The sequence below is a fragment of the Corvus cornix genome, chromosome 26, assembly GCF_000738735.6.
Source record: "Corvus cornix cornix isolate S_Up_H32 chromosome 26, ASM73873v5, whole genome shotgun sequence".
NCBI classification, from domain to species: domain Eukaryota; kingdom Metazoa; phylum Chordata; class Aves; order Passeriformes; family Corvidae; genus Corvus; species Corvus cornix.
In genome coordinates this window covers 1,301,582-1,328,284 of record NC_046354.1, presented here as the reverse complement: position 1 = coordinate 1,328,284, position 26,703 = coordinate 1,301,582, and the positions used below count along the sequence as shown (strand labels likewise).

The window sequence follows — 26,703 nt, the reverse complement described above, 5'->3', positions numbered from 1 at the left end:
CAAATGCTCTCTTCTAGCAAAGCAAAAACGCCAGGTTTCCTTCCCGAGCAGGATGGATGGATCCACAGCAGGGCCACATCTCCGTGCATGCACCAAAGACAAATCAAAATGTACAGAAAGAAAGAAATGGCTGATTTTTAATTTTTCTTTTCCTGCAACATCCAGTGAAAGGGAAGCACTGTGTGGGCCACGTGTCTTGTGATGGGACCAGGGATTACAATAAACCTGCAATTGTAACGGCAGCTCTGTCTGGGTTTCAATAATCCATCCCATCCCTCGTAAAGGGAAGCGTTTATATAATATATATGAAGTATATATAATATATACAGTGTATATAATAAATATTGCTTGATGAGGTGCTGTTCCATGAGCTTAGGGGGGTGTGGGGGATGTTTTCACAGCAGCCTGAGCCCCCAGCCCGCCTGCCCTGGGGGTAAATGTGCTTCACACACGTGGCCAGGCTGCTGCAGAGCTCTTTTAGCTGTAAAACGCCTTCGCTCCCTGTGTGCCCAGCAGGGCAGGGGCAGAGCAGCCTCCCCTGCCATGCCCATCCCTGCTGGGGAGCTCAGGGTGGTCAGCGCTGCCCAGGGCAGGTCAGCAGGGCTGGGGGTGGTGTCAGTGGCGTGTCTGGCGTGTCCCCAACTTCCCACTGCTGCTTCCCCTTCCCTGGCAGGCTCTCAGGGGAGAGGATCTCTCCTTCCCAGGGCAGCTCCCATCCCGCACCATGCCCGGGCTCCTCGGGCTGGGGCAGCTCCTGGCATTGGTGATTCTCGTGCTGCAGCCCACGGGGACTCTGGGTGAGTGTCCTCCCCTCCCTCCTCGGCTTCTCGGCTTCTGGGGCTCTGCTTTCCTTTCACGAGGGCCTTGGGAAGAGCTCATAGAGCCTTGCAGTGCCTGAAGGGGCTCCTCGAAGGCTGGAGAGGGGCTTTTCACCAGGAATGGAGTGACAGGGAAAGGGGGAATGGGTTTAAGGTGAAGAAGGGAAGGTTTAGATTGGGTGTTAGGAAGGAATTGTTCCCTGGGAGGGTGGGCAGGCCCTGGCACAGGGTGCCCAGAGAAGCTGTGGCTGCCCCTGGATCCCTGGCAGTGTCCAGGGCCAGGCTGAACAGAGCTTGGAGCACCCTGGGATGGTGGAAGGTGTCCCTGCCCGTGGCAGGGGTGGCACTGGATGGGCTTTAAGGTCCCTTCCATTCCGAGTTTAATCAGTCATGATTCTCTGATTGATTCTGTGATGCCCAGGCTGATGCCTCAGCCCTGGGGCACCCTCCAGAGCTGCCCAAGGCAGCAGGGGCATTGCCGGGCATCCCCCAGGCTGACCTGAGAACTGGAGAAGTGCAAATCTGCTGAGCGATGAATGTCTCTGGGAAGGGGAATACGCAGCAGTTTCTGTCTGGAAGTTGGGGGTTCAGTTAAAACCAAACCTTGCGAGGAACTTCCCCAGCCCATCCCAGCACCTCCCTGCACCAGCACCGCCTGTGCACACTGGTTTTATTCTTAATGTTTATTGCTTTTACTTCCTGATGCTTCTCCATCCATTCCCCAAAGCCAAACATTACTAACGAGGTGCCAGTAATTAATCTGGGGCCTGGAGGAGACACGTACAGGATATTTTCCATGGGGATGGCACCAAAGGCAGCATCGCTGGCACTGCCCGGGCACGGTGCGGGTGTGGGATGCTGCTGCACCTGGATGTGAGCCAGGATGTCCTAACATGTTTTTAACTCTGCCTTGGTGACCTGCCAGCACTGCCAGGCATGAAGAAATCCCAGTTAGAGCTGCTGGAGTTTTGTTTTCTCTGCTATTTGTGATAAGCCCCAAATATTTCTCATGGGAGGCATGGAAAGAGGAGGTTTTTTGGGGACATCAGTGATGTGCAGGTGTGACAGAGGTTATGCAGTTGTTGTAGAGCCTCTGTTTTTTGTAAAGCTGGAGGGGGCTGCTGTACCCTGGAGTCACCCACATGAGTGTGCAGGTGAGTTGTCTGTGCCCTGCCTGAGCAAGGGCTCCAAGGGAAGGGCAGAAAAGGTGTTCGATTGTGTGGGAAGGAAACCCTACAGGTTTGGGGTCCTACCGGTGGCTCCTCAGGATGTTTATGAACCCCCAAACCCTCTGCCTCAATCCCTGCAGTCCTTAAACAGCTTTGCCTCCTCTCACCCCCCAGACAGAGCTGCCGTGACTCTTGGTCACCGGGGTGGGATTGTGTAAGGACACCCCTGAAAATCCCCTTTCTTTTGGTGATCCCCAGAGGCTCAGTGTCCCATCCCTTCCATTGCAAACGGGCAGCTGAGATCTGCAGAGAACTTCACCTATGGCAGCACGGCCACGCTGGAGTGTGACCCCGGCTTCACGGCGCTGGGCACCAGCACCACGGCGCGGTGCACATTCAACGGCAGGTGGTACCCACGGGTGCCCTCCTGCGTCCCAGGTACGCTCAGATTCCCTCTCCCGACCTTTGCCAGGTGCAATCGGCTGCTCCCAATTCCCCAAAAACACCTGGAGTGGGGCTTGGAGGGTGGGCATCACCAGGAGCGGTGCTGGCTGGCAGGATTCCCTCTGGGATCGCCCTGGGAAGCGTGGCAGGGCTGTCCCCTCCTGCAGGGTGCACCCACGAGGTACAAAAGTGCAGAGAATAAAGATTTCCCCCCAGTTCACATCCTCTGGTGAATTTTCCCCTTTGTTTTTCCCTTTCCCTTCACCCCACACACCCCACAGCCACGCTCAGGGGTGCTGCTGTCCCTCACTTATTTTTGGGGTTTTCCACCAAGGGAAAGCTCCCAGTGCTGAGGGTCTGTGCTGTCCCCTGCCCTGGCATGGGGCAGTGCTGAGGGTCTGTGCTGTCCCCTGCCCTGGCACAGGGCAGTGCTGAGGGTCTGTGCTGTCCCCTGCCCTGGCATGGGGCAGTGCTGAGGGTCTGTGCTGTCCCCTGCTCTGGCTCAGGGCAGTGTTCCCACCCACCCGCTGTGGAGCACGCCGACGTCCAGCACCGGCACGAATTCCTCGTTGGGACCACGCTGACCTACTCCTGCAGAGTCGGGTTCTCTCTGATCCCTGGAGTGTCCCCAGCAACCACCTGCCTTCAAAATTTCACGTGGTCCTCGGTCCCAAGGCTCTGCCAGAGTGAGTACCACACTTCCTTTGCTTTGCCAACAAAGCATCGATTTAATGACACCGTTCTCAAACCCCTGCTCGTGCTGCTGGGCCAGCAGCGCTTTGTTGAGAAGCTTTGGCTCTCCCTGGCAATAACTTCGCTGCTCAAAGGGTGGCGTGGCTGGAAAGGAAAAGCTGCAGCTCCCCCTGGTTATTTGGCCGCTCAGACAAGGATTCAGGGATGCAGCCGTGACATGCCATCCCCTCAGCACAATTTATAGCTGATCACAGGGCGCTCACATCCTTCTGCCTTCCAAGAGGAATGGTTGTTAATCTGTAATTACCACCCCTGAGCCTGCCAGCTCTGGTTAGAGGTGTCTGGCAGCGCTATCAGGCTGCCTGGCAGCTTTGCTGGGTCAGTGAAGCACCACTGCTGGGAGTCCCTCTGCGCAAATCTCTCCTCTCTGGTGCTGCTGTTCCCCTCAGAGGTGCAGTGTCCCACCCCGGTCATCCCCCACGGGAGAGAGGCCAGCCCCAGGAGAGAGGGATACACCTTTGGGCAGCAGGTGGAATTCCGGTGTGACCACGGCTACGTGCTCATGGGCAGCGAGAGGGTCCAGTGCCTGTCCGACGGGATGTGGAGACCCCCCGTGCCCTACTGTGACAGGGGTGAGTGGGAACAGCGGGAGCTGGGGGAATTCCATCCGTGGGGAGGGACAGCAGGGAGAAAATCGTGTGAGGAGTGAGGAGGAGGTGCCCGAGGCACAGCACCGAAGGGCTGTAGCATTTCCATCTTCTACCAAAATTGATTAAACGCGTTGGTTAATGGGACTTGCAGCTGTTTCTCAAAGGACCCTTCAAGGGGTTTATGATACTCACCACTCCCTGACCTTGTTTAGGATCGTTTCTCATGGAAAAGAGGAGGGGATAAGGAAGGGGAAGGGGCTGAAGGGGAGGGCACAGATGCTGCAGTGCTGGGGCCATGCTGAGGGCTGGGTTCAGACTGGGAACACTGGCAGGGCCAGGGCCAAAGCTGGCCAGAGGCAAGGAGGACTGTGGGGAGAGCAGCATTTGGCATGAACATTGAGAACCAGCCTCTCCTGTTGCCTCCCTGCATTCTGCCTCCCTCATGGAATGAGGAAAACCTGACTTTTTCCTTTCCCCTCACCCAGTCTGCGATGCCCCTCCCAAAATCACCAACGGGCAGCACTCTGGCATGGGGGTTAAGCAGTTCCCCTATGGCTCTGAAGTCAAGTACAGCTGTTCAGAGGGGCTGTCCCTCGTCGGGGACGAATCCATCCACTGCACCTCCGAGGATGGGGAGAACCTGGCATGGAGCAGACCTGCCCCAGAGTGCAGGGGTGAGTGGTTAGACCTGTGTGGGGTCGGGGTATGGGGTCAGGCCCTGGGCGCAGTGCTAGCACTCAGCTCAATGGGTTAAAGCCAGCAGGGCTGCCAGGAGGTGCTGCTTCCTCCACAGAAGGGGGAATGATCCATTTGGAAGTGACAGACTCTGGTTCTCCCAGCTGGAGGCCATCAGGGGGTCGGGAGGAGCAGCTCTGCCCAGGTCCCCACTGTCCCTGGGGCAGGGCAGCAGCCAGACCCCACTCCCAGCTCTGCTCTGTCCCGCAGTGGTTCGGTGCCCCAGGCCCGTGGTGGAGAGGGGAAGGATGACCCCGCAGAGGTTCACCTTTCCCTACGGGCTGCTCCTGCACTTCTCCTGTGACGAGGGCTTCAGGCTGCGCGGCACTGCCCAGAGCCGCTGCCGGGCCGATGGCACCTGGGACCCTCCCGTGCCCACCTGCCAGCCAGGTGAGTGAGCGTTTCCTCCTCCATCTCCTCCCATTCCTTGATTTTTTAATGTGCATTTCCCTTTCAGTTCAGTGTCCCAAACCCCCACGGCAGGAGGATGCAGGGATTCACTAACCAACTGTGGTATGAGGTGAATGAAACCGTGTCCTTCTACTGCAAACGTGGTGGGCATTTAGGGGTGCTCCCAAAATCTCCCTGCTCAGCCTGTGCCCCCTGGGGCAGAGCAGAGGGCTTGGGGTGCAGCACTGCCTGGCTCTGTCTGTCCTCGAGGCTCCCTGAGTCCTTCCCCTCTTTGCAGAAGAAACAACCTTCCCAAGTCTGATGTTTTCCAGGTAATAGTTGAGTTTTTATTGACAGCTGTGTGTAAAGGAGGCTCTGAGGTCAGGTCAGGAGTTCCTGGACTTTCCCTTCCTTCCCTTCTTGCCAAATGTCCACCCCCATCGTGGGGGTGCCTGAGCTGAGATGCTGCCAGAAAACAGCAAATCCAGAACAAATTCACAGCACCTCTCAGGGGCTGCTCTGACCTCACCCTCTTGAAGAGAAGTATTTTTGCTTTAGCATTTGATTTCACAGCTCCACAGATTTAAGCTCCTCTGCACCTGCTCAGCCTTCCCGAACCTCCCAGGTTTTTTCTGCCCCCATGGCACTGACCCCTGGCTGAGCTGCCTTCTAATGTGGGTTTTCCTTTCAGTTGTGTGTCCACAACCACGAATTCCCTATGGAAGGCTGAAAAGCCCTTTGGGTGGCAGAAAGTGGTACCAGACCAACGAGACTGTCACTTTTGAGTGCCTTCACGGGTACCAGTTTTCAGACAATGGGATGATGCCTTTGGGAGACACTGGGACCGCCACGTGCTTGCCTGATGGCAGCTGGACACCGCTGCCCAAGTGTGTGAGTACCGCAGAATTACAGAATGGTTTGGGTTCAGGAGGACCTTAAAGATCATCCAGTTCCACCCCTGCCATGGTTCAACCTTTCCAGTGCTCAGAGCCCCAGGCTGCTGAGCCTGGCTGAGCCCCTGGTGGATGCTGCCTGATTTCTAACATGAAAACTGCTCAAACTTCTCAAAAGCTTTTAATTTCTGGTCCTAAGGAGGATGCAGCCCCTGTCGGGACAGGGCAGCCGTGGAGCTGAGGGGTGGGTGGCTCTCCCTCTGCTCCAGTCCATTCTTACAGGCTTTTCTGGCATTTGTTTTCCTGTTTAACAGATCGAAGAAGGTGATGCTGATGTGTGTCAAGAGGTTCATTACATGAAAGCGACCTTTGAATGTGGTGTGCCTGTAGAAGAAGTGAAAACTCTGATGGAAATACAGAAACTGTTCCTGGAGATTAAAAAACTAGAGCTGGAACTAAAAAACTGAAACAAAACTGGACCCCTGTAACCCTCATGTTTCCTTCAGTGAACTCACAGTTTGTGCAGTTGCAGCATCTCTAAGAAGGCTCTGGGTGATTTTATGGTTTATGTTTGCATGCCTGGAGCCAGAAAAATACTCACCAGTGCATGGGAGGCTGTGCTACATGCCAGAGCACAGAGTGGGTTTTGCTCTAACCTGCAAGCTTGATTTCCTCTTTAACTAATAAATTGTTTCACATTTCATATTAGGAGACATAGAAAGAGATTAAATTTAGCTTTTTAAAGTCACTGCCTTAACTGTGGTAAGCTGAGACTAATGGGAGCGGAGCCCAGAGAAGCTGAGTCCGGAGATTGGCTCTGAAGGTTCTGCTGGGGTTTGTGTACATTTGCACCCTGCTGGAAACAGCGGTGCAGTAAGTGTTTAACCTCCTGGTTTCCTGCTCATCCAGCTCCTGATTTCTGTTTGTCTGGCTAAGGGCAGTGCATGGGAAGTGCATTTCTAAAGGCTGCTGTTGCCCCATCCCTGGATTTAAAACAGGGCACAGGTTCCTGGACTCGCCAAACATCTGAGTTGGTCTCATCCTCCACATCCCTATTTCTGGTGAGCAAATGCTGAGAATAGATGTTGGAATTCAACCAGTTGTAAGTGCAGAGAATCAGGCAGCAAATCCCCGTTCCTCAATAAATGCTGATCAGATCCTGTGGCTCTGCTGCAGTGCTTATTCCCGGTAATTTATCCAGGGCGGGAATTGTGATCTGTCATGTTGGCTGTAAATGGGGCAGATTTCCAGCATGATCCAGTGCTGGTTCTGGGGGAAAGCTGAGCCCTGGCAGCTGGGTGAGTCCTGGGGTGCTCAGGGAGCTGCATCAGCCCAGGCTGGGTGGGAGAAGGAGGAGCCTTCACCTCCTGCACGAGCATCGCTGCCAGATGTGTGTTTTAGAAGTTACTGAAATCGCTTTACTTGTTACCAGAGCCTAAACAACAGCCAGAGAAGAGGTGGTGTCTCTAATTTGGCACAGAAAGGCGCTTGGGGATGCATCCTGTGCTTCTCCACCCCCAGGTGAGGAGTTCTGCCATGAGAAGAGATCCCTGCTCTCCAGTGCTCTCTGACCACCAGACAAGCAGGGCTGCACCCTCTCAGTGTGACACCTCGGTCCCCTCCACCCTGAGCTTACCTGGGACTGCAGACAGGGGTTTTTTCCTCCCTGTGCAAGGCTTGGCACCCACAAGTGTGGGTAAAAGCTGGGTGTTGCATCCTGGGTGTATCTGAGGGTGTTTGAGCAGCAGCCCTGGCTGATGTCACATGGGACTTGTCACAGGGTTAATCAGGACACAGATATGCTGCTCACACCCGTTCCTCATTACTAATGAGTCAGGCAATAAACAAAAAGGAAAATGCTTTTCTTTGCTTCACTGACTCTGCTGATCTGTGGTGTAATACCTGCCAGCAAATAACTGAGGAGGTGTTTTCCTACCCTGGACACAGCCTGGGGCGGGAACGGAGTCCTTCCTCCTCTGGGAACACAGTTTTGGAAAAACTGTGCTGGTCAGTGCTCACTGCCAGCCTCAGGACAAATAAAAGGCTTGAGCCTGATGGGGCAGGAGGACCAGCAGGCTCTCCCCGAGCCTGTGAGTGACAGCTGTCCCCACCCCGGCTGCTCTCCGTGTTCCTGACAGAGATTTCAGCTCTGTGTGTGTTCTGGGAAGGTTTCCACGCTCCAGAGGCTTGGTGGAGCCTGCTGCAGAGCATCTCCTCCCAGCTCTGCACTCAGCCCTTGGCAGCAGCGGTGCTCAGCAGAGGAGCACAGGAACTGCTGCAATGAGGGCTGGAGCACCAGCATGTGGGGGACACCCAGACCCCCCGACCTGCGGGGCTGCCTCTGGTCACCCTCTGCTGCTCCTGGCCGTGCTGGGGCTCCTCAGCATTCCTGTGGCTCGTGGTGAGTACGGGGCCGTGGGAAGGACCAGAGACACCTGCCTGGATCCCACCTGGCTGCTCAGGGGCTGGGTGATGCCAGCCCCAAGCCTGGGGACTAACCCATGGCTAGGTGCTGTCAGATCCAGCCCTGGCTGGGGCTTTCCCCACAGGGGACACCTGGGCCATCCCAACCACCCTCCTGGGGCGGGGAAGGGGCCAGGGCAGGGGGTCCTCACCTGAGGAGGTGTTCTCCTGCCACAGGTGACTGTGGGCCCCCTCCTGCCATGACCCACTCCAGGCCATCCAGCGATGAGCACCCCAGCAGCTTCCCGGTGGGGTCCAGGGTGACGTTCACCTGCGCCGAGGGCGCCCGCAAGATCCCGGGGCTGCCGGACACCACGGAATGCCTGCCCGGCAACCTCTGGTCCAGGCTGCTGGACCCCTGCGGCCGTAAATACCCTCCTTTCTCTGAAACACAGCCCCGGGTCGACATCCCTGTCCCTCCTGGGGCTGCGCTGCGCTGGCACCGTCCCTGTCCCGAGGGACAAACCCCAAACCCGCTGCCCTGTGCCGCTGCCCCTCGGAGCCGCTGGTGGCCGCGGGGGCTGGGAGAGGGGTCAGTCGGGGGGTGGAGCTGGGGTCCTGTGCCCCCCCAGCCTGTGCATGTGCTCCCCATGTCCTACTAACCCCTTCCCCGGGCTCCTAACGCCGCTCCATCCCCGCTTTGGTGCCTGCAGCAGTTTGGCAGCCTGGTAAGGAACCCAAATTAACCTGCCATGAGCACCAGGAGCTTTCCAGAAGCATTCCCGTGATCCCAGGGTGTGTTTGGCACGCTCCTGGTGGGCAGCTCTTTCAGGCCGGCTTTCCTGGGCCGCCAGGGAGCTGCGCTGCCCCGACCAGGCTGAGGTTTGCTGCCCTGTCCAAGGAGGATGAGAGGAGGAATTTCTTCCCTGTGGGGACCAACGTGAGCTACGTCTGCCGGCCCGGCTACGAGAACACCTCGGAGAGCTCCCCCTCCAGCACTTGCCTCGAGAACCTGGCGTGGTCAGAAGCTGCTGAGCTGTGCAGGAGTGAGTATTTCTGCTCCACCCCATGCCCCAAAAAAGCAGCCTTGGCTGCTCCCAACCTGCATCCCAAAATGCAGCCTGGTTGTCATCATCCCAACAGCCCCATTAGCACAAAGCTGGGTGGATATTCCTTGTCATCCCTATTCAAGACTGAACAGCAGAACTATCAGTGATGTTCTTTCTTTATTTTTCTGCTGGCATAAACAGATGTGGTTTGATTTTCATGTTAGGGAATGTTTGGTTGGACTCGATGAGCTTACAGGTCTTTTCCAACCTTTTTACAATCCTAAAGGCGTTTTCACTGGGACATGGCACATGCAGGGGACAAATCCCAATCTGCTATTCTAGCACTGAACTTCAAAATGAGGGCAAAGCATCCTCTTGGTGACCCCCATGGAATATTAAGACTGGTGATGTGACAGGAAAATTTTTTCACAGTCAAGCACTTTCTTCCTAATCCACTGACATGGAAACACCTCTGTGAGTGTGGAGCCTTTTGGGATCCCCACCTTCCCCTGCAGCTGAGTCTCGCTCCTGCCAGCCCGGCTGTGACGCCCATGGACTAAAATGCTTTGGAACCTTTGGGAATAACCCTCTAAGCCTGTGTCTGATGTCTCATTCAGCCTTCTTTGTGTCCCCCAGGGAGGTCCTGCGGCGCCCCGGGAGCGCTGCCCGGGGGGAGGATGGGGCCCCTCACGGACCTGCAGCTGGGAGCGCGGGTGGATGTGTTCTGTGAGGATGGGTGAGTGCTGGGCACTGCCACGGCGGGGCGGGGCTGGGACACAGCTGCAGAGTGGCACACAGCTGGAGGGAGGGGACCAGGGTCAGGATTCACCTTTTCCTTCAAGTGCCACCCAGAGGAGCTTTAAGTGTCCATTCCCAGCAGCACCAGCTGGTTGCACTCTCAGCGGATAACTCTAGACTTCAACACGAGTTATTTAAAATATTTCAGCGTAAGATAGTTGAGAGGTATCGAATAAAAAGAGTTACATGGGGATGTTTAAAATCCAGTTAAGTTCAGCTGGAAAAGTGCAGTGAAGCACAGTTTCCATCAGTCAGGAGCTGACTCATGGCTGCTGCCTGCTTTCAATCAGGGCCCAAATGCAGTGGACTGAGCTGAAATGTCAAGTTCTTGCTACTCCAGCCAGTGTTCCTCCCAAGCAGGATGCACCTGGCATCATCTGACTTGTGCTGCCCAGCTCCAGACATAGCAGAGGGGTTTGTTCTCTCCCTCAGGATGTAATTAAAGAAAATAACAGCATGTCCCACCCTTCTTGAGAGAAAGGGGTTGAGAGAAACTTTGGAAATCCACAGCAGGGTGGAGGGATGATGTTGCTCATGTAATTTAGATCAGATAATTTCCATCATGTCCAGATGCTGAGGGTTTTAGCACAGGAGGGTAATTCAGAGATGGGGAAGGTGTCAGAACAAGATCCACGAGCTTCCAGCAAGCCAATGCAGAAACCACTTTAATTAGATGTGGATCGATCCCTGTTGCCCCTCACGGGTCCCTGCTGTACATGAAGGATGTATCTGAATCCCAGAATCCCAGACTGGTTTGGGTCGGAAGAGAGTTTAAACCTCATCCAGTGCCATGCCCTGCCATGGGCAGGGACACCTTCCACTAGCCCAGGTGGCTCCAAGCCCCATCCAACCTGGCCTTGGAGACTTCCAGGGATGGGAAGTCCACAGGATCTCTGGGGAAAGCACCTTATCAGCTGAGAAAGTGCCCCTACAATGTGCAGGTGTTTGATTTTCTGGCAAAACTTCAGCAAAACAGCTGCACCTGACACCCCAAAGCAGGTGTTGGGCAGGAGGTGGCACTGGGGGACACTGGGGACCCTGCCCTGCCCCACCAGCACCGAGGGGTTTGGCAGATCCAGTTCAGTGACCCCAGCGAGCAGCAGCCAGGGCTGAGCCCCAGCCTTTGGAGGTGCTGTGTGTGCTCGGCAGGGAGCTGCACCCTCGTCACCTCGTCCTGGAGGTGACAGCGGCGTGGGAAAGGCCCTGGATGGCGGCAGAATGAATCAATCCCAGCACTGCTGGGCTGGGAAACCGGCAGGGACGGAGTCTCTGATTCAGCAAATCCGTGTGGGAATCCACACCTCAGCTCGGCGCTGTCTGGCATTCCCGGAGAGCTGTGCCAGCCCCAGCTTCTCCCATTCCTGCCGTGGAAAATGCCGAGTCAGAGCAGAGAATCTCCTAAAATAGATTAACACAGATCCTGGAAGGAGTTCTGCTGGTAACCAGCAGTGTCAGCATCACCGCTGGCTTTACACTCCTGATCCTACTCATGCTGGGGGTGGGTGGGAAATATTCACAGATTTTGGATAGTTACACTGAATTTTTCCTCGTGTATTTTAGGTACAAAGTAGTTGGGAATAATTTCATCCGGTGCCAGCTGAAAGGAAACGATGTTGAATGGAGCGAACTTCCAACTTGTGAACGTGAGATTCATCTTTAATTGTGAGATTAAACCTTTTTACTTCACTCCAGCAGACCCTGCATCCCCATGACCAGTCTGAACCTCTCTTTGGATTGTTTCTGCTGATATTCTGTGGCTGATCTGTCTCTAACACTGCAGCTGAGAAAGGCCCATTCTGCTGCTGACACAGTTTCAGCAGTTTTGTTCCCACAAAATCAACATTTTTGTCATGACTGAAGGCGATGGGATGAGATTTCCAGGAATCTTGAGTCAGGGCATGGCAAGCTGCTGTTTATTTGTTGGGGCCGTGTTGTGGGAGGGAGAAAGGTGTGAGAAGAGAAACACTTCAGGGACAAACAAGAGAGAATTGAGACAGGCAGCAGTGCTTTACCCATCTAGTGCTGGTTACCCACCTTCACTGTCCAAAGTTTATCTCCAGGAACCTTAGCTAGACTCAAACATTTAGTATTTTTATTAAAACCGAAGCTTTTAGCACACATACATTGTCCCTCTCTCCTGCAGTAATTACCTGCCCTCCACCTCCTCCAATCAGCCACGGGAGACACGACAGGGAAGGCATTGAAATTTTTGCTTTTAACTCCACGGTGACCTACAGCTGTGACCCCAACTTCCAGCTGGTCGGGAATGGGAGCATCCGTTGTACGAGCAGGGACAAAACCAGCGGAGCCTGGAGCGGAGCCGCGCCCCAGTGCAAAGGTGGTTTCATCATTTCATTCATATTATTTATTATTATTCATTATTTATTGCTATTGAATATTGAATATTGAATACTGAATATTGAGTATTGAGTATTTAATATTTAATATTTAATGTTTAATATTGTATATTGTATATTGTATGTTGTATGTTGTATGTTGTAGATTTGTAGATTTGTAGATTTGTAAATTTGTAAATTTGTATATTTAATATTGAATATTGAATATTGAATATTTATATAGTTATATATTTACTATTTATATATTTAGTATTTCTTATTAATTCAGTATTTAGGATGAATCAGCTTAAAATACTGTGGTTATGAGGTGCAGGAGGTGTCAAATGTCACTTGTAAGGAAATTTTAAAGGGGGAAAAGGCAGTGCTGGAGCAAGGACGGAGCGGTCTCTGCAAGGAAGGCAGAGTGCCCCGAGCAATGCTCACTCTTTGTCCCCCAGAGAAAAGCTCAGCTGTCAGACTCGGAGCACAAGACATGGAGAGGACAGCTCCTCCCAAAAGTGAGTTGAAATGACTCGACATTGAATCAAGTCCCATTTATTTTTCTCCTCTATCACATTTCTACGAAAGGCCACCCGATGAAGCTCACCCCGTGAATTTCCTTTTCTCAGGTCCGCAGGGAAATGGAATCCAGCCCTCTAAGAAAACTTCCATGTGGGAGATGAAGCTCAGCCTCTATCAAAAGGCGCTCCAAAATACCATTTCCTTCTCCCAGTCTTCCTCTTTCTTCAGGAAACCAGGTCAGACCTGGAGGGATGATGACATCAATGGCACTTCCTGCTTACTCCCAGCCCTAAACCCAGAGTTTTCTTTTTTTCCCCCCATATTTCTGTTTCAGTGAGCAGGAGCTGGGCTGCCTCAGAGTTCAGATTTGTTCTACCTTTGTACAAATCCCCAAAATCCTATTTTGGGACCAGCAAAGGATTCATGTGTCCTCCAAAGTACATGGGGATCCTCCCCCAACCCGGCTGCTTTCAAAACTTGAAATGGTCCAAAGCTGCATCATTTCATGGAAGTGAGTGGGGTTTTTGTCATGTTCTGCTCTCCGTAAGTTTTCTCTGTATAATTTATATTTTTTGCTGGTTGGGCATCTGGTTCACAACTCAGCTTTGGCTGCACTGACCTCCCATTCTAAAAAAGCTTTGCTTCATCTGAAATACATTTCAATTTATCAATTCTTCCTTGCCCTCACGTTATTACAGCTCTTTATTTTTTTTAACTCAGTTTTTGGGCCTTTTGAAAAGCAAGAGATAACTTTGTACCACATAGCCCTGAGAGTGCCAGGGCTCCTGTCCTTGCTCTGAGGTGCTGATGCCAACCTTGTTCCACACAGGGAGGTCGTGGGTGGCCAGGAGGAGCTGGACACGGCGGAGGTGCTGCTCCTCCAGATTCCCCACCTGCTGCAAAGGATGATTCCATCCATGAAAGGGTGAGTGTTGGCTCTGTGGGACGCGCTGGGAGCTGTAATTGTGTCATTGTAAGCAGGGCAACACCCGCTGGAGGGTCTCAGTGTCCAACCGGGGGATGGTGAGAAGTGTTTCTCTGGTGTCAGGGTCAAGCTGAGTTTGCCCATCCCTGGCTTTTGTCTCTTGGGTCAAAGTCAGAAAATCTTTAACTGTTCCTCATCTGTTCCAAAAGTGCCCCATGCAATGGTCACACTTATCAGGACTCTTACACTTTGCTCTGAGATAAAGGATGACCTCAGTCAGGTCTGTCCCACATATAAAAAGTAACTTTTTAATGGCGATGTTTTAGCATTCCAAGAAATCGATTGGAAGTTATTCCCGCAAGCATTGGCTGATTTCCATACTTGCTCCTCCCATCTGCGTTTTTCTTACAGCAGTTGCCTTCCAGCACCGTGACTCCAGCTGTGATTCCTGCTCATCCCACCAGAGTTTCAGAGGCTGCGTTGTCCCAGAAACCCTCAGACCTCCGGCAGAAGTTCCTCCGGGGCCCGGCTATGTCACGCCCAGCCTGATGCTGTGTTTCCAGGGCCGCAGGTTTTCTGCTCGCTGGCAACGCCACAACAAACCCTAAATACAGCCCCAGCCTCCCTGGGGAACTGAGCTGCTCCCGTAACTTCCCAGGAATTCCAGCCGTGGATCCAGCTGCCAGTGGGGCTGAAAAGCAAAGCACGGATTTCCCCGTCCTGCAGAGTTATGAGCTGACTTCTTTTAGGAAACCGTGGTACTCCAGTTATTAAATGGTTTGATCTTTGTATCCTGAGTGGTTTAAGCCCTTCCTTTAGGAAAAGCTTCTTGTATCAGCCCCAAAGTTCCTTGCAGTTTTGGTTTCTACCACAGGAAGATAAAGCCACGTGTGGGCCGGGCATCCCTAATCTCGTAACGTAAAGGAGCCACTTCTGCTTTCCAGAGGGAGGGAGGCAGCTCAGTCATGCTGTGAGCACATCAAGCGCTCCCAGACACAGAAACACAGCTCCTAAATATCCTCCCCAGTGCTGCCACCCTGCAACAGAGGGACAGGAAATGTCATGCTCATTCCTTTGGCTGCCTACCCCAATTTTGTCCTTAAAGACCTAAAACTCCCAAAGCCTTTCTGGGTTTTTATTTATATTTAGTGATAAATGGTAGTTGTTTATAAAGTCTGTAAATTCAGCTCCCTGCTATTCCCTTGTCATATTTTATTCTCTTTTTCAGCAAGGAATCAGCTTTTAGGTATATCCTGGCAATGTTCAGGTTTGATGTTCAGTCAGTTCCTTATCAGCACTCTGAACATTTATTTTCTAAATGCCATTCAGGGCAAGTTAAACTCAGTTATACCAAAAAAAAAAAAAAAAAAAGTAGTAAAGGAGGAAATCAAATCCATGCAGGAATGTGTGGGAATGTGTTTCTGGGAAGTGGTCTGGAAAAGGAAGCTGGAATTACACCTCCCTTAATCCCATTCAGCCACCCTGGGCCTGAGCCCTGCAGCCCCTGAGCTGTGGCTCAGCCCATGCAGACCCAGGGGCCAGTCCCAGAGGGTTTTGGGAGCTGAGGCTGAGTTTCTGTGGGAGGCCTGGAGCAGCTCCAGCGCTGTTCTTGCTGGCAGGTTTTGCCGGACACCTTCCGCTGCCCCAGCCCTGCACCAGCTCGGGTCAGGCTGCTCCCTGAGCGTGTCCTTCTGCCACCAGCAGCTGCTTGGCCTGATTCCTGCCGTGCAGGGAGGGATGTCCGGGCCAGATAAAGCAAGTGGCCCTCGCTGGCTGGGCAGGCATGGAGCTGCTATCGTGGGGCTCAGCTGCTGCGTGGGAGGAGCCGGTGCTCCCCCGGTTCCTGGGGCAAAAAAGGGGCAGCAAATGTGGGTGCAGAGGGGCAGGGCTGAGCCAGGCCGGTGGTATAGACGTCTCCTGTTTCCTCCTCAAGCAGGAAAACAACCCGGCTCAAGGGTCCAGCCTGTTAGCAAGAGGATTTTACTGAGCTGAAGCTGAAGCCCTTGGTTCTGTGAGCAGAGCCACTCCCTGCGGGGGCTGGGCATCATGTGAAGCCTTTGCCAGAGACTTTTCAGCATCTCCTGCCCCGTGCCAAGGTCACTGCCCTGAGCTAATACAGGAGAATTCCCCAGAATTTAAGGTGTGGTTTTTTTCCTGTTAACAGATTTCTTCAGCGTTACGCAGCCCCCATCCCCGTTCAGGCCAGTGACTGTAAAAACGCAGCCAAGGTGTCTCCAAGTAATTTGTTATGGTGCTTACAAGGAAGTATTTTAAAGGAATACGTTATCCAAGGTGCTGGATTCCTCCCTTCGGAAAACATCGCTGCGTCTCATTGCAAATGCCTTTGTTACATCTGCTGGGGATGAAATTGTACTGGAAAGGAAAATAAAATGGAAATTTTAAAAAAATAGAATAAAAGAAGTAAGTTTGAGCTTCTCAGCAGAAACATCACTGTTTCCTGGATAACAAAGGGAAGCAGGAAGGTGCAGGTCGGCTGCTGCTGGCTGCCCTTTCCTCGGGGTGGCAGGCCCCATTCCCCTTCCTGCCGTTTTTGCTTTGGGTCTTTTGTTTTCCTTTGCCACTTGACAGCTTTGGAAGGAGGGGGGTCTTCACCTTTAGAAGGTGCAGAGTAACGCTGAGAAGCAGCTGCTGAGGCAGCGGGTTCCCGGAGAGCCGCTCTTTGGGATGCCAGGCGTGACTGGTGGAGGGGGCACCGCGGCCACCGCGTTTTCCACACCCAGTCCCACTCCCCCCCTCACACACGGCTTTCGTCAGAGATTTCCCGGAGCTGAGCTGGCCGGGAGGGGCGGGCGGGGGCTCCGGCTGCGGAGCTCGGACCAGCCCCGCGGGAGTGGCTCCGGTGCCCGGGCAGTGCCGGGGGGCCGCGATGGGCTCCGGCCGCCGCTGCTCGCTGCTGCTGCTGCTGCTGCTGCTGCTGCTGCTGCTGCTGCTGCTGCCCGCGGCCTGGGGTGAGCCCCTGCGGAGGGGTGGGGTGTGCGGGGAGCCCGGCTCGCCGGGGGTGGGTGTTCCCTGGGTGCGGGAGCGCTCTGCGCGTCCGCGGGCGTGCGCTCGGGTGTGCGAGTGTGTGCTCCGTGTGTGATCCATGGGAGTGTGTGTGATCCTTGTGTGATCCTTGTGAGTGTGTGTGCTCCGTGTGTGATCCATGGGAGTGTGTGTGATCCTTGTGTGATCCTTGTGAGTGTGTGTGCTCCGTGCGTGATCCTTGTGAGTGTGTGTGATCCTTGTGAGTGTGTGTGCTCCGTGTGTGATCCTTGTGAGTGTGTGTGCTCCGTGTGTGATCCATGGGAGTGTGTGCTCCGTGTGTGATCCATGGGAGTGTGTGTGATCCTTGTGTGATCCATGGGAGTGTGTGTGCTCCGTGCGTGATCCTTGTGAGTGTGTGTGCTCCGTGTGTGATCCATGGGAGTGTGTGTGATCCTTGTGTGATCCATGGGAGTGTGTGTGATCCTTGTGTGATCCTTGTGAGTGTGTGTGCTCCGTGTGTGATCCATGGGAGTGTGTGTGATCCTTGTGAGTGTGTGTGCTCCGTGCGTGATCCTTGTGAGTGTGTGTGCTCCGTGCGTGATCCTTGTGAGTGTGTGTGATCCTTGTGAGTGTGTGTGCTCCGTGTGTGATCCTTGTGAGTGTGTGTGCTCCGTGTGTGATCCATGGGAGTGTGTGTGATCCTTGTGAGTGTGTGTGCTCCGTGTGTGATCCTTGTGAGTGTGTGTGATCCATGGGAGTGTGTGTGATCCATGGGAGTGTGTGTGCTCCGTGTGTTATCCATGTGCATATGTGTGATCCTTGTGAGTGTGTGCTCCGTGCGTGATCCTTGTGAGTGTGTGTGATCCTTTTGAGTGTGTGCGATCCTTGTGAGTGTGTGCTCCGTGTGTGATCCTTGTGAGTGTGTGTGCTCCGTGTGTGATCCATGGGAGTGTGTGTGCTCCGTGTGTGATCCTTGTGTGTGCTCCGTGTGTTATCCTTGTGAGTGTGTGCTCCGTGTGTGATCCATGGGAATGTGTGTGAAACTTGTGAGTGTGTGCTCCGTGAGAATGTTTGTGCTCCGTGTGTGATCCTTGTGAGTGTGTGCTCCGTGTGTTATCCATGGGAGCGTGTGTTATCCTTATGAGTGTGTTCTCCCTCTGTTATCCTTGTGTGTGTGTGCTCCGTGTGTTATCCATGTGCATATGTGTGATCCTTGTGTGCGTGCTCCATGTGCTCCCTGTGCTCCACGTGTGTTTTCTGTGTGCTCCGTGTGTGCCCCATACCCACATCCGTGTGTGCTCTGTGCGGGTTTGTGTGCTCTGTTCCCACGTACCTCGAGTCTGTGTGCCCCTGGCGCTGCCCCTGGGTGTGCTCCGTGTGCCCTGCTCCGTGTGCCGCCCGTTCCCACAGGCTCTGCGTGTGCCCAGCCCGGGCTACAAAAGCAGCAGCAGAAGCCCCGCTAAATCCTCGTTTATTTTCCCACAGGGGACTGCGGGCCGCTGCCAAATATCAGCCACGCCGAGCCCCGAGGGGACACTAAACACCAGGAAAGCTTCAGTGTGGGCTCCACGGTGACCTACAGCTGTGTCCCGGGTTACACCAAGCTCCCCTTTCTCTCTGACACCATCCGCTGCCTGCCAAATTCCCAGTGGTCCAGCCTGCTGGAGTTCTGTGGCCGTAAGCGTTTCCCTTTCTCTGACACAAGGAGGGTGCAGGCTGCTTGTGAAAACATCCACGGCTTTGGCAATCGCTGCCTCAGGGGTTTCCTCATCTGCAGCGACACAGGATGAAGTGGTTTGGCCACTTCTCTCGCTGCCCTTTTTTCCTACACGCCACCGAGGCTGTTGGAGCCCCGTGCTGGCACTTGTGTGTTAATAAATATAGAGGAACAGCTTGGGAAGCACATGGAAAAGGGGAAGGACTGCAGGGGCGAAGCACTGAGTGACCAAAGGGCTAAACAAGGGTGGAGGTTTGGCTTTAGGGACTTGGAAACTTCTACAGTGAGAATTGGCTGCACTTTCCCTCCTCAGAGAATTCCCTGGTGGAAGAGGCCAGGGAGGAGGGCACTGTTTGGGGCACCCATGTTCTTAGTGAGGCTCGTGCGTTATCGCTCGGATTTATGTTCATAGTTGAAAGCTAAATATTGTTATTTTTGCTGTGTTTCTGTTGTCTCTGTGGCTGCCAGGCAGCTGTCCCCGACCGCCATCCGTGCCATTTGCTGGGATATCACCACAAGATCAAAGGCAGAACTTCTACGCCGTTAATACCACGGTGAGGTACATCTGTCGCCTGGGCTATGAAAACACCACAGACCAGTCCCCCACCAGCACCTGTCTGGACAACTTAACGTGGACAAAAGTTCCTGAGCTGTGTCAGAGTGAGTGTCTCCGTGTCATTTCACTTTCTCCAGCACTCTGTTCCAAATGCCACATCTGTATTTTAATATTGCTCTTTTCTAATGCCATTTAACATGAAATGCCATTAACTGCCTGGTTTGACATTGCCGTACTGCCATGGAAATTAAGTCTGTGGGGTTTTTCCCAGCCTCACAGTGTCCTAAGGATAATCTTACTCTTTTTTAGAGAAATCTTGTGGTATTCCAGCCAATCCAGAACACGGCCAAATTATTGCAGATGATCACCTGCTGGGTGCAAGAGCCAAGGTGGTTTGTGACCGTGGGTGAGTGTGAAGCCGCTGCCCACTGCATCCCAGTTGCGCAGCCAGAGTCACTGGGGTGTGAACTGGGACGTGGGGCTCTGCCCATACCGAGTCCTCAGCACCCCTTGTGGCACATTCTTGGCTGGTGACAACAAGCTGATTTTGGGATGTGCCTTTTGCTCCTGCAGGTACAGATTAGAGGGAGCATCACCTTTCATCAGGTGTCTCCTACAGGGAAACAAAGCTGCCTGGAGTCCTCTTCCAGCTTGTCAGGGTAAGTGAAGTTGCCCAGTGCTTGACTGGAAATACCAAATATTCCAACCCAGAAATGCTCCTTTTTTGGTTTACTTCACTGAGTGAAGTCAGGTCAGCATCCCCACAAGGGGAGAGCTGCTGTCACAAAGCAGGGACTCCCCGGGAGCATCACTGCTGCCTTCTGCCTGTGAAAGCCTGACAGAAGCAGCGTCCCCTCAGGCTGCTGAGAAGAGCATCCCAGGGGTCACCTCCTGAACTCTTTTCTCTTCCTCCCACAGCTATTTCCTGTCCTCCTCCTCCAGCCATCCCCCACGGGCAGCACAGTGGTAACAGCTCGGAGGAGTTTGTGTTCGGCTCCGTCACAACCTACACGTGCGAGCCGGGGCTGGAGCTCGTGGGACAGGACACCCTGAGCTGCACCACGGAGAACGGGACCCACGGCACCTGGAGCGGGGCCCCTCCCGAGTGCCGGGGTGAGCACTCATCCCTCTCCTCACAACCATCCCGGTCCCCAGCAGTTTTTCTTGCACAAGCAGGCATGGTTTTACATTTTCCCTTCAAGAGGAACAGGCAGAAATGTAATTAACCATGTGTGAAATGCAGCAGTGACTGCAAAGCTGGTGGAGTGAACTTAGAAGGGATTTATATCTTGTGTCCAGCAACACCCAGGCAATAAAGCCAAGTAGAACAGCAGAATCCCCTCTGTCCATAAGGCCTGGAGCATCACAAGAGGTCCCTGTCCCTGCCCATGTGATGTTGACTCCTCACTGAGCGATTATGTACATTATGTGCGAGTTGAGCACCACATAAAACAGCATTTTGAGTGCTTTTCCTTTGTGTCTCTCTAGTTAAAACCACAGCAGAGACAAACCAAACCAAACCTTTGGAAGACAACCCTTACTGGCTGGGTAAGAGCTCCATTTCTTAAAAGTCCTGTTAATTGCTGCAATTGCACCACATTTTGGGCTTCATATTTTTAACACCCATTTCATTGTTTCCCTCCCCAGCAAGCATCCTCATTCCGAGTTGCATCGGTAAGTAGCTTAAAACTGAAAGTACATTTTCCTACCCCAAAGCTGTTTGCTATTAAATACCTGGAGTCAATGGTTGATTTCACTCTCCCTTTCCCTTCTTTGTTAGTTCCCCCAGTAGTCCTTGGAATTCTAGCTGGGATCATCATGAGACGGAAAGAGAGTGAGAAGCAGTAAGCGACACTAAGCTGCCCCTCGTAAATCATAACCTTCCCTAGGGATAAGTGACTATTTCCTTTCAAGCCCTGCACCTTCATTACATTTGCATGGTTAGCACTATCTTTTCGTGTTGCTAAGTTTCTTTTTTTTCTACAAATATTCTCCTCTCTGTCTCTTCAGCTCTTATGATGTGAGTTTACAAAAGCACGAGACGAAGGGAAGGGATGCAGTGATGCGCCCGGAGGTAACGCATGAGAAGAAGCAGCCCAAGCCCTGGAATTACTATTTTTGGTAGGTTTGCTTGTTCACCTGCCCAAAACCTTGTGTCAGACTTCTGGCGACAGCCAGGGGTCTCACTGGTGCTGAGCACACCCGTGCAGAACATCTCTGAGCAGTTTTTGACTTTCAAACACCACGATGAACATCCCGCTGTCCAAAGGGTGCCGGCTGCCTCACAGGAGGGTTCGGGCTTTGCTGGCTGCTCTCTGGAGGGATTTCCACTGCATCTCTCATCCACAGCCACACAGGGAATTGCCACGTGTGTCCCAGCTGTGAGGAGCAGCTCCACAGTGACCTGTCCCCTCTCTCGGAGCCCGCGCGCCGCGGCTGCACCACCTGCCAGGACTGGCTGAGCTCCCAGCCCCAAAAACCCCGCACCTACTCGGTCCCCAGCATTGGGGACGGGGACAGACCAAGTGCAGCAGGCACCAGGTACAGCATCAACAGGGGCTTGCTCCTGCTCCCCTGGTATGGGCCCATGGAAAGCAAAACAAGGGGAAAGGGGGAGAAAGCATCTTTGTGTGGAGAGAGCGAGTTTGGTGGTTGGAATTCATGAGGTTGCTGTTTTAGAGGCAGCAAGTGTTTGATATTTAGAAAGCAGTGGCTCTGTGGGGCAGTAGGTGTTTTTGGAAAGCCACACACTCAGGTTGTTCTCTCTCTCTCTCTCTCTGCATTCAGCTCTCCTGCCAAAGCTGTGGATGTGCTGAGGGGAGATGGCACAGGAGAAGCTGCTCCGTGGTGGAGTGAGGCAGAGCAGCCCATGGACCACAAAAGGTCAGTCTTCCACCTAAAAATACCCAGTTGCCACAGTTGGCCTGGACAAAAATCACTTCAGAATGGAGTAGAACTGTGCTTATCAGAGAATCCTGGAATGGTTTGGGTTGGAAGGAACCTTAAAGCTCATCTCCTTCCCACCCCCTGCCATGGGCGGGGACACCTTCCCCTATCCCAGGTTGCTCCGAGCCCCAGAAGCATGGCCTGGAAGGCACATCCATGCTCTCAGTGCACATCCTCAATGGTTCTTCTCCACAGTGACCACATCTGTCCCATCTGTGAGAGCTGGCTCCGTGCCCACACTGGCCAGGATGGCAACAGTGCTGTGACACCGGGGGAGTGGCGGGACAAGGGGTGAGTGTGGCCAGTGCAGGCAGCTCCTGTCCAGCTCCTCTCAGCAGCAGCACCGCAGTGTGTGCCCAGTGCCCTCAAAACTGAGAGTTCACTGCTTTACTTAAAATAGAAATAGGTGGCAGTGTGTGAATGTTGGTGGCATTTGCTCCCAGCCCTGTGCCAGGGCAGAAGTGTGGGGCCTGTTCAAGCAGAGAGATGTGAAACCGGGTGAGGTTTATTCAGATGGTGCTTGTGGGGTTTCCTTGGGTGTCTCTGAAGCAGCCTGTGCCCCTCAGCTGTGCTCACCTGGCTCGGCCTTGTGTTCTTTGGAGCTCTGGTTTTGGTTAAGCAGCAAAGAGCCCAAGTGAGACCCTACAGCAGGAGCCTCTTTTCACCCACTGCCCAGGGCTTTTCCCACTTGTGGGTATGGTTCATTTGCCTGTGGCAAGGTCAGGTTTCGGGCCAGAGCAGTGATGACGTGAGCAAGGTAAGCCTATTGGCTCAGTTTATTTATTTATCTTCTGACATTTGCCCATGAGAGACCGGTGTTCTCTCAGGCTCACAAAGCTTCCTTAAGAGAGTCACCACTGACAGAGGCAAATTCATAGGAGAAAACAGACCAACATGGTTTGACATGCATCTGCTTGCTTTGGCTTTAGGAAGTGTGAACTCCTTGTTGCTGTGTTTGTTTGGGGTTTTTTTTCATTTATTCTTGTGAGTGCCTGGCTGTGGGCCCCAATCCTGGGGGAGCAGTTCCAGATCTGCATTCTTGAATCACTGCTTATTTGAGTTTAAAAAGTGAAATTGTGAAGGAAAACAGCTTTTGTGGGTGCTGGAGCCTGTGCAGGGTGCTTTGGAGAGGGGCAGGTTCTGTCACGATCCCATTGGGACTCACCCTCACCTCTCTCCCCACAGCCCGTGGGGCACTGTCTGCCCTCCCTGCACGGACCAGCAGCTCCTGTCGCTTGTCCACGGGGACACATCCAGCAGCCCTGTGTGTCCCCTGGCCGCGGAGGGGAGCCTGGTCCACCTGGTCCCTCTGCACAGCCCCGGCTGCCACGTCTGCCCCGTGTGCGCGGTGCCCACCCACGCTCACCTGTGCCAGCCCCAGCGCCTGGCACCCGACGGTAGGAGCTGCACGGGGCACCCCAAACACCCCGGGGTCTCTGGGGAGGGGGCCAGGGCTCCACAAACCCTCCCCAGGCCGAGGGACTCGCCCTGATTACTGCTTGTTTCCCGTTGCAGGATAAATCCAGCGGCTGAGGAGGGAAGGGGAGTTCTGACACCGATCCCTGGTGCTGTCAGGGGTTCGGTTCTTAGTGCAATAAAGAGACCTGAAGTCAAGGGTCTGACTTCACCTGACTTGGCAAAGAAGCAGAAAAATCAAACATACTTCAAACCCAGCTCTGTGCTGGCTTAATACCTACTTTTTTGTTTATTTTTGTATGAACAAAGTATTTTTGCAGCTCTTAAAGCCAGAGTTCAAAAAGTCAGTAAACGTTTCTTTCCACTAGGAAAATAATTTCCTCTTTGCACAATCTTATGTGATTTATTTGTATTTTTAAACTACTTTTTTTGACTGGGGTTCTTTTCCTAGTGTGCAGATAGAAGTACAAGATTTACAGTGTTTCTAGCAAAACTGTTCTGTAAATAAAAGGAATGTAAAATAAGGAATACTGCTATCCTGGCTCTGGGGTTTATTTCATAGTTACTAATCAAGCCTTTTGCAGTCTCATTCTTTGGCGGATGTATTCAAGTTCATTAATTACTTCTGCTCAGTTAATTGCTGTTGTTGCACTGGTGTCCCATGTCTGGCCTTTTCTGAGAATGGCAATGATGGAGGTGGGGCAGCGCTGCTGGGTGGGAGCCCGTGTGCACTCTGGGCAGCACCTGGGCATGTGCCAGGGAAGGTGTGAGCTCTGCTCAGGTAGAACCTTTTCCCTGGGTGGACCCTGAGTGTTCCTGCACTGGTTTTATTTTATCTGCCTAAAAAAACAGGCTGCAGCTGCAGCGGGGTGTTCAGAGAATTAAACTACGTGTTCCATGCTCAGCTTGTGCTCCTCTTTTGCTTTGCTATGGGGACAAAATATTGATAAAGCAGAAGCTGAAACATTTACCTTTCTGCTTTATCGGTGTTTGCAGGAGATTGGGTTGGGGTTTTGGTTATTCTGGAGAAATAGGGGCAGTGCCACAGGGAAACAAAAGTGCCAGACCCTTATCAGACTCTGCTGTTGTGTTTGTTATCGTACTGGGATACAGAGCATTCCCGTGGGGTTGTGCTGGCAGGTGGGGTCCTGCTGAGAGGAGAGGGAGAGGCAGTGGCCACCCGGCTTTTCCGAGCGTGACCAGATTTACAGCGCACAGGCCATTCACACACCCGGCGTTGCATGTTTTGCTGCACGTGTGGGTGGTGCAGCACCGTGACAGGAGGACAAGGGCTCTTCCAAGGAAACCTTGGTGACCTCGCGCTGAATTCCAAGGGTAGGATGAAGAACGGGAAACTTTCCCAAGGCGGACACTCCCCGAGTTCAGAGAGCTGATTACGGGAAGGCGTGCACTGCATGCTGGCTTACGCAGCCCGGGGATAAATTCCTTCCCTGGAACCGGGCGGGTGCGGCAGGAGGGGCCGGGGGGCGGGGGGAAGGAACCCCGACCCCAGCGGGCAGCCGCCCCTGGTTCGCCGTTCCTCGCTCGTCGAGCGGTGCCATTCCCCAATGATATAAAGCGGCAGCGCCGTAGGAGCGGCCAGAGCCGGTGTGGGAGCGGCCGCGGCCACCGGCGGAGGAGCCGTTGCGCCCGCTGACCGTCCCGGGGACCCTGCCCGCAGCCCCGGGGGCTCAGCCGAGCCAAACCTCCCTCCGTAGCCGGAGAAAAAAACGCCTCTTCGTGCAACAGCCGCGAGGGGAATCCGTGGCTGACCCGCCCTCCGCCCGTCCCGGAACGAGCCGCGCTCCGCATCCCTGCGCATCCCGCGGAGCCAGCACCGGCCCCGGGAGCGGCCCCGGCCATGGCGCTGCGCTGGCTCTGCGCGCTGCTGCTGGCGCTGCCCGGAGCCGCGGGTGAGCGGGACACGGGGGGACAGGGGCTGGACACGGGGGGACTTGGGGATGGGGCTCCGCGGGATGGACCCGCGGGGAAACGGGGATGGGGCAGCGGCTGCGCGGCCCCGCCGTCATCACCCTTCTGCCCGCAGGTGTCTGCTCGCAGCCGCCCAGGATCGTCTTTGCGGAGCCGATCACGCCCCTCGAGCAGTCCTACCCCGAGGGGGCCGTGGTGAAGTACAGGTGCCGCCCGGGCTACGTGAGGAACGGCGAGGAGTCCCCCTATGTCACCTGTCTCGCCAACTCCTGGTCGAGGAATTCCGCCTTCTGCACCAGTGGGTTCCGGGACTGGGGAGAGCACATCCCTTGCAGCACCCCAAGCCCCTTCAGGGCTCAGAATTGGGTGGGTGGGTCTCTTCCTGTTCCCATCCCCTTCACGCTGTTTTCCCATGGACCAAGACGTTTGTCCCGAGCCCATGGGTTCTCTCTCTGTCCTTTCTGGGTAAGCACATAAACCCCAGCTTTTTTCTCACTTGTCCTCAGCTCTGTCTTTGCTGTTACTTGCTTTTCTTTCAGTTCCTCATAAGTTAACGTGGATCTTGTATCTCTTCTGCAAGTGCTGGCACTTGGCTCTGAGGGCAGTCAGGGACCTGATAATCAGGTCACCTATTCTGCAATGACACTGAACATCTGCTGTCACCTGCATTCCACTCTGATCCTATAAAGCAAAGCCAATGCCGAGCACTTGTCCTTTCAGGAAAGTCCTGCGGGCAACCGCACATTGAGAATGGCAACTTTCACGCCAGGACCGACCTGCTCTTTGGGGCCACCGTGACCTTCACCTGTCACGCTGGGTAGGTGTCACCCCGGGCTGCCGCTGGGTCGAGGCTGGGTGACAGCAGCCAGAGGACACTCAGAGGCTCTGAGTGCTGGGGGCTGCTCCTTGGCTCTCAGGTGTTCAGATCAGGGACCACGGGGGTCGGGCTGTCCCCCTGATTTGCTGTCAAACCAAACAATTTTCTGGGCCCTCGTGTGGACTTTGCAGGTTGGTTGTTAGCTGCTTTGCAAAGAATTGTGCTCGTTTCCTGTGGCTGCTCATTAGTAATTGAGGGGTGTGTCAGGGTGAGTCAGGCTGCCTGCGTGGTAGCCGAGGGCTTGCGGAAAAAAGGGCTGTGGTGTCCTGGGGATGCCCGGAGCAGGGTGAGAGGGAAGGAGAGGCCTTCAGGAAGAGCGGTGACACCTGAATCTGCTCAGAAGATAAATTCCTGTTTGGGTGTACTGCTGCACGGACGGGACTGAACAGACTCAGGGTGAGAGGAGGTCCTGCTCGTGGTCCTGTGAGTTTGTATCCACCCATTGCAAG

At 53.9% G+C, this 26,703-nt stretch overlaps 2 protein-coding genes across 3 annotated transcripts in view; both read left to right on the top strand.

The window, feature by feature from the left end:
* Positions 1–26,703, top strand: part of LOC104692504 — a 59,478-nt gene that overhangs the window by 8,570 nt on the left and 24,205 nt on the right. The window contains 31 exon segments of the mRNA XM_039565552.1: positions 487–797; positions 2,246–2,425; positions 2,938–3,117; positions 3,574–3,756; positions 4,260–4,448; positions 4,720–4,899; positions 5,591–5,790; positions 6,107–6,248; positions 8,433–8,621; positions 9,050–9,241; positions 9,881–9,980; positions 11,603–11,685; positions 12,186–12,323; positions 15,990–16,063; positions 16,533–16,794; positions 18,296–18,487; positions 18,996–19,187; positions 19,393–19,489; positions 19,657–19,742; positions 20,002–20,196; positions 20,572–20,631; positions 20,731–20,757; positions 20,864–20,927; positions 21,094–21,204; positions 21,433–21,660; positions 21,871–21,966; positions 22,225–22,320; positions 23,215–23,426; positions 25,116–25,358; positions 25,493–25,675; positions 26,098–26,194. Coding sequence (XP_039421486.1) covers positions 487–797; positions 2,246–2,425; positions 2,938–3,117; positions 3,574–3,756; positions 4,260–4,448; positions 4,720–4,899; positions 5,591–5,790; positions 6,107–6,248; positions 8,433–8,621; positions 9,050–9,241; positions 9,881–9,980; positions 11,603–11,685; positions 12,186–12,323; positions 15,990–16,063; positions 16,533–16,794; positions 18,296–18,487; positions 18,996–19,187; positions 19,393–19,489; positions 19,657–19,742; positions 20,002–20,196; positions 20,572–20,631; positions 20,731–20,757; positions 20,864–20,927; positions 21,094–21,204; positions 21,433–21,660; positions 21,871–21,966; positions 22,225–22,320; positions 23,215–23,426; positions 25,116–25,358; positions 25,493–25,675; positions 26,098–26,194 — 4,782 coding nt within the window.
* CD55 (CD55 molecule (Cromer blood group)) lies at positions 7,703–14,616 on the top strand. 2 transcript variants are annotated; one of them, XM_019288901.2, is made up of 11 exons: positions 7,703–8,193; positions 8,433–8,621; positions 9,050–9,241; positions 9,881–9,980; positions 11,603–11,685; positions 12,186–12,380; positions 12,837–12,896; positions 13,008–13,136; positions 13,235–13,411; positions 13,730–13,825; positions 14,240–14,616. In XM_019288901.2, exons 1-10 carry the CDS (start codon positions 8,073–8,075, stop codon positions 13,807–13,809), a joined length of 1,326 nt encoding a protein of 441 aa, XP_019144446.2. In that variant the 5' UTR covers positions 7,703–8,072; the 3' UTR covers positions 13,810–13,825; positions 14,240–14,616. The 2 variants fall into 2 exon arrangements, with proteins under 2 accessions (XP_019144446.2, XP_019144445.2); XM_019288900.2 differs by having other exon boundaries at positions 7,704–8,193; positions 14,237–14,616.